At 36.2% G+C, this 11,392-nt stretch overlaps 1 protein-coding gene across 1 annotated transcript; it reads right to left on the reverse strand.

Annotated features, from left to right (window-relative positions):
• Positions 1-981: 981 nt before the first annotated feature.
• Positions 982-11,072, reverse strand: LOC139149667 (gustatory receptor for sugar taste 64f-like). Its single transcript, XM_070721524.1, has 4 exons — positions 9,819-11,072; positions 8,918-8,986; positions 4,206-4,295; positions 982-3,666 (listed from the first exon to the last, which is right to left on the reverse strand). Exons 1-4 carry the CDS (start codon positions 10,974-10,976, stop codon positions 3,610-3,612), a joined length of 1,374 nt encoding a protein of 457 aa, XP_070577625.1. The 5' UTR covers positions 10,977-11,072; the 3' UTR covers positions 982-3,609.
• Positions 11,073-11,392: the final 320 nt, after the last annotated feature.

Raw genomic sequence — 11,392 nt, forward strand, 5'->3', positions numbered from 1 at the left:
CAGACATTTTTGTGGCATTCATAGGGTGTGTATATTGAAACTCACCGTAGTTAGAAATGGTCGCACGAGACGCCCATGAAGCTCCGATTAGACAAAAACTGCGCTCACACTCGTTTCTACGTCTGTGTGATGATAGTAATAACATCTGTAACATGTCATGATAACATGAAATATGTCGCAATGAAATACTTTCTCTTTTCATTCACTGGTGCTCTGCACAATAAGTGCATTTTGTTGCTCCAATTTTACGGCTACAGTGGATTGCAGTATTCTGGCAAAGACATAATTTCCGTAATTCGAAAACGATGTAACATTCACTCTTTCACTGAGAAAGTCTTGGGCGGGATTAGAAAGACAGCTTACATGCTTAAACATTCGCGTTTATTCTATTGTACATGTAGCTTCCGTGTGTTACAATAAGAAGATGGGGCGGAAGCAAGCCGTTATGAAAGCCCATAAGGGACATTTTGAGAGAGAAAAAAATAATTATTATCCCATGCGGACGAGATACTATCTTGTGCGCACGTGAAAGTATTTCGTGTGCACCAGATATTTTCTCAGGTGCACGAGATAATAATTACTTTTTCCTCACAAAAATGTCTCTTATGGGCTTTCATTCTGGCCGCAGAGCAATCGTTTTAGTTCAACAAAAATAGCGTCCTCAACGTCATGAGTAAACGAACACATTACTAAACCGCACAGTCCCTCCAACTAGAGGGACTCTGATTAAAACCAGCAGAGCTTTAAAAAATGCAAGGTGAGCGTTGAAAACTGGTATCGCACTTTAAACGTCGGCCTATCTGATGTTGCATACGAGACTCACGCGTACGCCAACTACGTTGAACGGGATCGGCTATCATTGTACTCTCCTACGTGGTGGCAGTAATAAATTTAGAAACTTTTTCAGCCCGTTATAACAAGTATCGGGACGGAAAAAGCCATGAATAATATGAACAAATATAAAACCATGAACTCATGGGTGAGGACAGCTTATACGATATTTACTCTTCTTCGAAGCTGGCTTACGTTTTGTTTAATCAAGAACATATGAAACAGATGTTCAGATAATAATAGATATAAATCGAGAGTAGTGAAAATTGGAGTAAATTTATGTTTACATGCATGTATGTATGTATGTATGTATGTATGTATGTATGTATGTATGTATGTATGTATGTATGTATGTATGTGTGTGTGTATGTATGTATGTATGTATGTATGTATGTATGTATGTATGTATGTATGTATGTATGTATGTATGTATGTATGTATGTATGTATGTATGTATGTATGTATGTATGTATGTATGTTCATAAAGTCAAAGGGTATTAGATCTTTGACAACACTTTCATTTTTTGTCCGATAAAAGAATTACATGTTCTTTATCTTGAAGAAACACGAAGTTCCAGTCGTGTAAACACAACATATTTATGCGTAATGAACAATGTTTCAGTAATGTCAGTCCGGCCCAAAATGAAGTCATCAAGAGTGACATTGGACAATAGATATACACAGGCCGTAGAGGAAAGTTTAACACTTGTCTTAGCTATTTCAACATGATTTAGGTAGTAGACAAAAAACAGTAGAAAACAGCACAGGTCACAACTAATTTGATCACTAACGATGAGACGACTACGAAATATTCACATTTCACAGTACATTGACCCTCTACATTTCAAGAAACAGAATTACAGTATAATCATAGGACAACTTGGCATTAAAGCAAGGAATTACACGGGAGGATAATGTAGTGTGATGCAGTACAGTGCATAGTAATAGCAGTGCATTAGTGTTGTGGAACATATAGAACGGAATTTAATTAATTGGAATAGAATAAACTACATAATTAACAGGAACAAGCTATTACCTACCTTAATATTAATACAAAATGACATAAATCTTAAAGTGTAGTCAGCAATGGTACAAAAATACTGCTAAAAATTTAAATGAATGTGCTAATTCTGTCTTATTTAGAAGGCTAGGAAAAACATTCTGTAATTTTAAAACCACTAAACAACCGTTTTTTGCACTTTTCCCCGAAATTACAAACAAATGACAGCGTCGTATTTTAATTATTGCATCATTCAAAATGATAGTGATCAAATGCTTGATTGCTATTAATTTGGAAACGCTAACATTGTAACGACTATGAATCACCTTTGCATCGTATATACAAAACAACTGTTACAGACCTACGGACTAAATTTTCCTCTGCCTTGGAATTCATTTTACGACCTTGGAAATCGACAAGTGTTTACGGCACAAACACACTCAATGTCCTTGACAACGAATTTTTACCCAAGGTGAAGGAAATTTCTAGTTTACTGACCTTTATACGTACTTCGGGATTTACCAAATAATATTCGAGGCGGAGGAAAATATTCAAGGCTGAGGAAAGTTCTATAGAGTTTGTAACATACTCTGCAACAGAACAGTGATCGATTTATACAATCTAAGCAGTGATAGAAACTTTCCATATATGAAGATCGGGTTGAAGATTTGATCTACTGAACTGTAAGGTGTTGTCCTGGAAATTTTGGACCTAAACAAATAAATTTGCTTTATCTCTAACCTCTACCAATACCCTAGGCTGCTTGCGATGAACAATGCTGCTTGTGTCCATCAATCTCAAGAAGTACCGTGGATCGACTGTATGGTAACTTTTCCAGAAAAAGTCACACTTTAATCGTAAATTTGTTGGTGCATACTTATATTGTATATTTTCTAGACTGTCGACATTCCTTGTGTCTTTGCTTTTCTATTATCGGTATAGTCTTTCGCACATACGGGGGATCGCAAAAATAGCGCCCAAGGCGCGAGCCGGGAATGCCACATGTATGACAGCGAGTGCCGAAGGCACGAGGAGTTCCTCGAGTCTTCGGCGAATCCCCCAACCCCGTATATGCAAGAGATTATACCAATAACAGAAAAGAAAAGGCATAAGTCTGTATTTTTTCTTCAGATTCACAATCTTTTTCCAGTAAATTCTCGATCGGGTTCGAACTCATACCTTACGTACGGCACTAAGTCATCTAGCGAAAACATCACAGTCAAAATCACTCGGCTAAATCCCCACCCTTAAAAAAGTGGTTTACAAGTTTCATTAATTTCTATTCGAAGTCAACTTACTTTCGAATCATTTGTCGCTAATGTAAGGCAAGCAAACAAGGGTAATGTATTATGACCTATCCGAGGCAAGATAAGTCAGTTCTACGACCCTTTTCATCACGCCCCCATTCTCAAAGTCATAATCGGAAGACTATATCGAGAAAGCTTGTTCAAGTATATAACGCTTTCATTGGATTTCTCGGAAAAACAGTCTGCTTCATGAAACGTCAGCTTTTAGAATCTTTCAAAGGTGACGTTTTGAGGGGACTTGTTTTGCATGTAATATCTGGATGAGACTTTTGACATTGAAATTGTTATATTCCGTCTTCTCAACACTTTCCTCTGACGTACATTAATCTTACATCGGCAGTGACATGCAAGATTCCATGTCTATGAGGCGCACTTCTGGTGAAAAACTGGATGTATTCACATGTTGAGGGGTAGCCTACTTTAAATGCGCGTGCACACATCCAGATCCACTGCTTGTTTTTTTCTGGACCATCACTGCATTTCGAATTGTATCAACAACGTGAAGTACGTGGCGAATACACCAAGAACCTGAAAATGATCAGGGTCTGTTGTCAGGTGATGGTGAACATGCATGGTATTCGATATATCCTGCACCCGTTACAATGATGAACTAATTAGTCAATAGCGGCTCCCTTGAAAAGTCTGAATTTCTATATCTTAATTGATGATAATAATCATATCTTAATTATAATGATTGTATACACCTGCAATTGCCAATAACATGATGATATTATACTTGTACGGAAGTTGTTATTCCCTCAGAATTTTATCTATATGTTTGACAAAGGGTGAAAACATTGATCGCTATCGCCTTTGATGTTCATCAACAAATTTTAAACAACACATACTTTTATTAATTACAGGTAATTCCGATATAATAGTGATGAACATCGAGTGGACACCAGATTTATTAGATTTTAATATCAAGAGAAGTGAAAGTTATTTCCTTGATTAGTAGCTATTTCACTTTGGAAAGCAAGGTTTATTTATACCTTGCGTGTTTGACAACGCCGACACCATAGGTCCGAACATTTTCTGTCTGATTGATACCGTGAGGCGATACTTACCGTCAGGATGAGGCCCTTGGTGACCACAACCAAGCCAAGCGCGCTGATTCCTACAGAAGGACCAGTCAGCTTGCTTACAAGCATAGACATCTGTGTACGAACCAGGCAATGTTTGAAGTAGAGGGTGTAATTATTATACACGTTCTGAACTAGCATTACATGTCTTAGGACTTGTATCGTCACTGTCGCGCATGTCTGTCGCAGTTTGGCATAATTGATGAGGGCAAAACCTGTTGGTTGTTAATTTCAGTCTTTGCGCCTATTGAACATAAGAGATACGCTTAGACTCTCCAAAGATGGACCGTTCGATATATTGCAGTCAGGGAATCAGAAAATGGGAAATGAAACATTGATTCAATATTTCTTTCCTGTTAATTATATATATATTTATATATATATATATATATATATATATATATATATATATATATATATATATATATATATGTATGTATGTCTGTCTATCTATCTATGTATGTATGTCTATCTATGTATGTATGTCTATCTATCTATCTATATATCTATCTATCTATCTATCTATCTATATACATATATATATATATATATATATATATATATATATATATATATATATATATATATATATATATATATATATATATATATATATGAACTATTTTAGGACGACTGCATAAAGTGAAAGGTATTATATTAGTTTGTTTAGATTGTTTATGAAACAGCTAAAGTTGTAATCACCATCTTTATCTAAATATAGTGGTGCAGAATGGCAAACCCATCGTGCATTTTTTGATAAAAGCACCAAATTTGGCTCAGATGTGTCTTAATATGTGTTGAACAAATTCAGATAGCGAGCGACTGAAAATCTGCTAAAGTGTTGCCATAGCAGCTATTTTTCAAAATGGCCGCCAGGCAAGGCATTTCTCACATATATATGTCAACTGCAGAATACGTTGGGAAACTTTGGGTTGGATATTTTCAACTAGAAACTATAAGAAGAGTAATTTGCATGTTCTTTCAAATTTTCATCACTACCTGACTTGTTAAATGGGTACATACAGACAAAAATACAATTCGCATGTATAAAATGCACGGTATTAGATCCTATCAAAGGATGACATTATATATGTCAGCAGTCAAGAATTATTAGGCCGTGGGTTAGAGGGAGTCTACGTGCACCCCTATAGGATAACAAACCTGTATTCATAGCAGTCTTTGGATCCCTAGAATACAAAATAGGATTTTAACAGAAAAAATAAAGGGATGCAAGAACTTTTACGTTGAAGGGTACAGAAAAAAAAAAACATTTTGCGACCCACGTGCATTTTTCTAGTAGTACTTGTATTTTTTTAACATAACCTGACTTGTTGGGATTCTTAAGAAAGGCAATTTATTCCTCGTGAAAACAACTTATGTAATATGCAATATCTTCTATACATTTTTATGAAATAGTACCGAAACATACCCCGTACCCCAAAGTTTATAAAACAAATTATAGCTAATCTCAAATTCTACAATTTTTTTACCCGAGCATCACACAAAAGGCAATGCTTTGTATGAAATCTGTTTTATTTGTTACAAGGACATGTTAAAAATATGGAATATAGACTTTTTAGAGAAAAAATATTGGGATGATACAGCTCACCCTGTCATGTTTTGTAGGGTAAGCAAAATCACAGTATTGCCAACTCGCATGCGTTTTCGTTAAACCTGTCTTCTTGTAAGTCATCTGTCGAGTCTAAATTATACATAATCTGGTTTGTGTGGTATCATTAATAAGGCGATTTATTCTTGTTTTATATGAAATATTGTAATATGCAATATCCTTTACACTTTTCATGGAATAGGACCAACACTTACTCAATACCCCAAAAGATTAAATCGCAAATTACGGCTCCTCTTACATTCTACCAATTTGTTTTGCTACACATAGTACAGAAGGCAATATAATGCTTGTATTAAACCCGTTTTGTTTGTAATAGACGTATGTAAAAATATGAAATGGACAATAACTGGAAGATAATATGATTAAGTAGCCATTGAGCCATTGGGTTCATATTTGGGAAGGTACCCAGATATGGCAAATTTCCTGAAACATGTAATTTTTATTAAACATGTCTTTATAAAAGTAGTGAGTCAAAATCACAGTCACGGATGATCTAAAAATATTATCCACATCGCTAAACTATTTTGTTTTAAGTTTGCTTTGTTAGATTTGACCTAAAACATTTCTTATCTGACCGCAATCTAATTTAACATTTTGGCAGAGCTGGTTTCTGAAATCTAAATTATGATGCGTGTTCTACCGGCTGTAAAGGAGATCAATAAAGAAAGGCATAATACTGAATTACACAACCAATTGAATCAGGAGCAAGGTTCGACATTATGCCTTTTTAGGTTTTGTTTGCTACACTGTATGTAAATTCTATATGGCTTAACTTCAAAACTTGCCTTATACGATATGCACAGCTAATTAGGAAGTTTAGCTGATCTAATAATCGTTTATAAACATCATACATTACATCAAGTTTACCTGGGCGTTCCTGAAGAAGAACTGTTATATATATGTCAGAAAGTCGGACTTTCCTAAATAACAAAATATTATGGATATATCTGATGTTTAGCTGCTATAATTTGCTGCTATAATTATCATTTCTAAACTTCATAAATTTGCATAAGTTCCTATAGATATGTCATATAGCTGGGCTTTCTTCATTAACAAAAACATGGATACAACCTATATTTAGCTGTTCTAATGATAATTTCTAAACTTCAAAAATAAGCAGAAATTTAGCTTGCCTTTCTTAAGTACTTTTTCTCTTGGATATAGCCAATATTAAGTTGATTTAATTATTGTTTCTAATATTTAAGAATTAACTCAAGTTTAACAGGATTTTCTATAGTTAAAACATGTATCCGATACTTAGTTGATGTAATTATTGTTTCTACACTTTATAAAGTAGTTCAAATTTAGCTGCGCTGACATGTTCAAAACATTCAACATTTGGGAATAAATTTTACTGTAATTGTATGTCACTGAATGTGCAATTTTTTATTGTGAATACTGAACTACGTAAAATATCTGAGGTTTATCTTTCAATCTTGACTGGGGTGTCACTCTTAGTATAGAAAGGAATACATTACATTTGATCAGATAATTGGCCAGCCAATACTACCTTGCTGTAAGTGTCAAGGGGATAACAAGAAGATAATTGGCAAATGTTAACACCATGTGAAGGAATAAAATACTCTTTGTCACCTGACTAGCCATGCAAAAGCAAGCGCAGGTCTGTGAGTGCCAAGCACGGACATGACTAACAAAAGTGTAGGATTGTGTTTGAGCTTTGCTTTCCCTACCTCTGATGTTTGACAAAAACGAAAGAAAATGAAGAAATACAATTCAATGACTATTGTACCACGTTTGTGCATTTGAATAACAAATTATGTACTATCAAGAAATTAGTACCAAAATATACGATGTTCAAAATATTAAATCCATATTTATGTTGAAATAACTAAACCAATTTCTAAGTCAGGAAATTAATATCATATTAAACAATATCAGCTGTATGGTAAATGAATTATAAAAAGTAATGTATAGCATAAATCCATATTTATGTAAATTGATGTTGAAATATATATCTAAAGGCAATTTCTAAATCAGAAAGTTAATATCAAATTACACAAGATCAGCTTTATATCAAATGAATTATAAAAAGTAATGTATTGAACATAATGCATATAGCCAAAAATAATATAAAAACATGATCGTGTTCTCCACGTGGTTAAATTTTAAATGGCGCCATTAATGTATTAATGGTAGTTTACATGATAAATCTCAGAGTCTAGCATTGACAATTATGGGGATATTTACTAGTAAGAGGTTTTTTCCGCCACATCAGAACGAGGCTCAATCTGAGGTGGCTCGGTATTCAAATTGATTTATATCATGATAATCTACATTATACCAAATTTCGTGCTTTTATCACAAAATGCACAATTGTTATGAAAATTTTGTTATGCCATTAAAGTACTAATGGTAGCTTACATGATAAATCTCAGAGTCTAGCATTGACAATTATGGGGATATTTACTAGTAAGAGGTTTTTCCGCCACATCAGAACGAGGCTCAACCTGAGGTGGCTCGGTATTCAAATTGATTTATATCATGATAATCTACATTCATACCAAATTTCATGCTTTTATCACAAAATGCACAATTGTTATGAAAATTTTGGTTATGCCTCGCCGCTAATAAGAAAGACACTGTATGATAAAAAAGAACTAAAGATTGAAAAAGTAAATGTCCAGATATATTTTGCAACCTTCAACGCTAAGCAATTATCCCAATATAGTTCCATATCCTACTTCATTAGCATTATTTAAGTTGAATACACTGCCATTGTGTTTAAACTGAACGACATTTCAGTTCATCGTTGAGGAGATACCCGGCTGAAACAGTCAATCATGTAGGGCATTCTGCCTTCCCCGACCCTCACCACAGTTTGCCAGGCACGGAGACCGCACAGTGAAATTCGAACGAAAGTAACTTGGTCATTTTCTTGATTTGATGATTTAATTACCCAAAGGCCCGACTTCTAATTTTTTCACATCGCGTATTATATGCCGGGGGCTATTACTGGCGACTTAATCAGAAAATACGATTGCGTTTTCATCTGATGAAATGACCTCTTGTAAACATTCCGAATAAACAGTCGTTCATCTTGACTTACCTGAAAAGCTGAACCGTTTGCCGAGTCACGTATGCGAACGAAATGCACAATTCTCAGCAGTGAATGGGCCTGCAATGGAGTAGTAGAAACAAGTTCGTGTGACAACTTTAAATAATTGTAGCCATGGATGTGAAGATGCCACAGTGATTTCTGGTAAAGGTCTTCCATCTAGACACTTGTAAGGCTTTTTCTTATACAATCTTGCATTACGTGTGCGATTACTCCCGGCATAAACAAACCCGTTTTATATTTTTAGCGATGTGCAGTCACTATCGAGCTTTGGCCGAACGCCATTACATGCACGTACTTTCATTTTGACATTCAAACCAATCATACCGATAGGTACTGATTACAGGTTAGGAAACTCTAACATTGGCAACAGCTGACTTTCACAAGTTGACTGTGCTGCACGTGGGATGGCTGATTGCGATGCTGGACCGACCTATTGTAAATAATGTTTTGTTTTTCCATATGTCCATATGGGTGACGATCAGTCAAATGTCGTAAATAATTTATCAATTTCTGTAAATTCATCGCTTTTGTTTTCATAAACGACGTGTGCAATTTGTCATCGATGACTACCTGGTAATTAGATTTGCCAAAGTCAACATGTCACGTTTTGATGAAATATTTGAAAGAACCCTTACCGATAAATTTTGCTTTTAGGCAAAATGCTATTCTTAGCTTCGGCATACAACGCATGACTGCGAAGCGTGTAGTCTCATAAAACTGAGCCCCGAACTCACACGTTATGACAAAGCACATCGCAAAAGAGGGCAAAGAATGACATCTAAATTTCTTCTGAGTGTTGCTCTGTTGGCCAGCAGCAGACGACATTTTAAGTCCCAGTTGTAGTCTGTAGGTCGGCCAAGATGTATAGGAAACAAGGAGATTTACCTACCTTGTCGTTAATCTCCGCAGAAAACCACGAAACAATGACCACATTAACGGTAGTGCTGACTATCCAGTAACAGTGCAGAATCAAGGGAACGGCGCTGTCCAGTCTCAAAAACAAAACTTGGTACAAGAGGAATATGGCCAGTGGAATGTTTGTCAAATACGCGATGAACGTGAGTGATGAGAAAATATCGTCTACGATAGCAACAGCTTCGCATAGGTGGTGGTGCCACAGACGGAATTCTTCTATTTCCCTCGCATATCCGCAGTTGCGTATTATGTTGTTAGTGAAATCCTGGAACAACTTTTTGAATTGCTTGATGATTGCCAGCGATACAACGATGAAAAATATGATCGGGAAGAGCCAGGCAGCTGTACTATATGCATGAAATACTAAAAGTCCGAGAGCTACTTTGTAAGAACTCCAGGGCGATGCAAACACTTGGACATAGTTTGGAATAGTCGGACTCAAACTGACATATCCAGTTGCCGCTATGTTTATAAAGATGAGAACCCAGCATATGCCAGATAAAATAAATAACCTCTTTCGTAGATATTTTTTATCCAGTCTGTCATGAATCGTTCTAATCTTTGTGCCGTCACAGAATAAATGCCAGTGGAGTAGGAACTTCGGGAGTTTGGAGACGCGTCTGCAAGCCAGGTAAATGATGGTGGCGTTGCAAGAGCATTGAAAAATCCACGTCCCATGGACAATCTTCAAATAGAGCTCTAACTCCGTGTCGAAATTCCAGAATCCTGGGATGTAACGCAGGAAATACATCCAGAGGCAACAGGTGACAAAAAGATGGTAAAGGCTCCACAAACTACATCTGACTTTACCCAAACGGCACCGGTTGCCATGGTCGACATCGGCTATGAAGGGACCCTTGACCGCGACTCCAGACTGCAGTATGGGCTCATGAAACAGGCCGCAGATTTTCATGCTGTTGATGAGTGGCTGGAGCGCGCGATATAAAGGAATGTCGTTGGCTATGTAAAGATTTTCGTCAGAACCGCCTCCATTGCCGTTGACGTCGTTATCGTCTTCGTGCAGACTTGAAATTTCACATCGCCTCACTAAACGCTCCAATTGTGTCTCATTTTCAATGTCAATGCGGGAGTTTTCCCTGTCTTCTGTCTGGGTTACTTTGGTTTGAAACATGCTACTTTTGAATTACAGCGGAATGGTGCAAGTGGCGCTCCGTCAAGTTATTCACTTCTACTAACCTGCTCTTTCACAAGGTAGATATTTTCATTTGATACGACGTCATAATTCGTGACGTCAACACTCTGAGTGTCCCACAGATTGAGTTACAGAATCAATATACCATAATCCCAACTATTGAATGACAAATCTCGTGTAACTGTAGTCTTCAGAATAGTGAAATTTCACGAAATAATCCCTCTACGCTTCATGAAATCTTGGGCACAATCGATCAATTATATTGCGTGTCTGATGGTCTGAGTACCACACGGTCCCTCACTTCATTGAAATTCACCGTAACGGTTTATCAATCATCGAAATCTATCTTTCATCATTAGGGTCGTAGTAATTTCAATGAGTTTCATATTCAGATG

The sequence above is a fragment of the Ptychodera flava genome, chromosome 14, assembly GCF_041260155.1.
Source record: "Ptychodera flava strain L36383 chromosome 14, AS_Pfla_20210202, whole genome shotgun sequence".
NCBI lineage: Eukaryota > Metazoa > Hemichordata > Enteropneusta > Ptychoderidae > Ptychodera > Ptychodera flava.

Excerpts from the sequence above, each read along its gene's own strand:
- LOC139149667 (XM_070721524.1), bottom strand. The coding sequence starts at position 10,976 with ATGTTTCAAACCAAAGTAACCCAGACAGAAGACAGGGAAAACTCCCGC. Across the intron at positions 4,296-8,917 it reads CAAACGGTTCAGCTTTTCAG|ATGTCTATGCTTGTAAGCAA; the intron begins GTAAGTCAAGAT and ends GTTCGTACACAG. Across the intron at positions 3,667-4,205 it reads CCAAGGGCCTCATCCTGACG|GTTCTTGGTGTATTCGCCAC; the intron begins GTAAGTATCGCC and ends GATCATTTTCAG.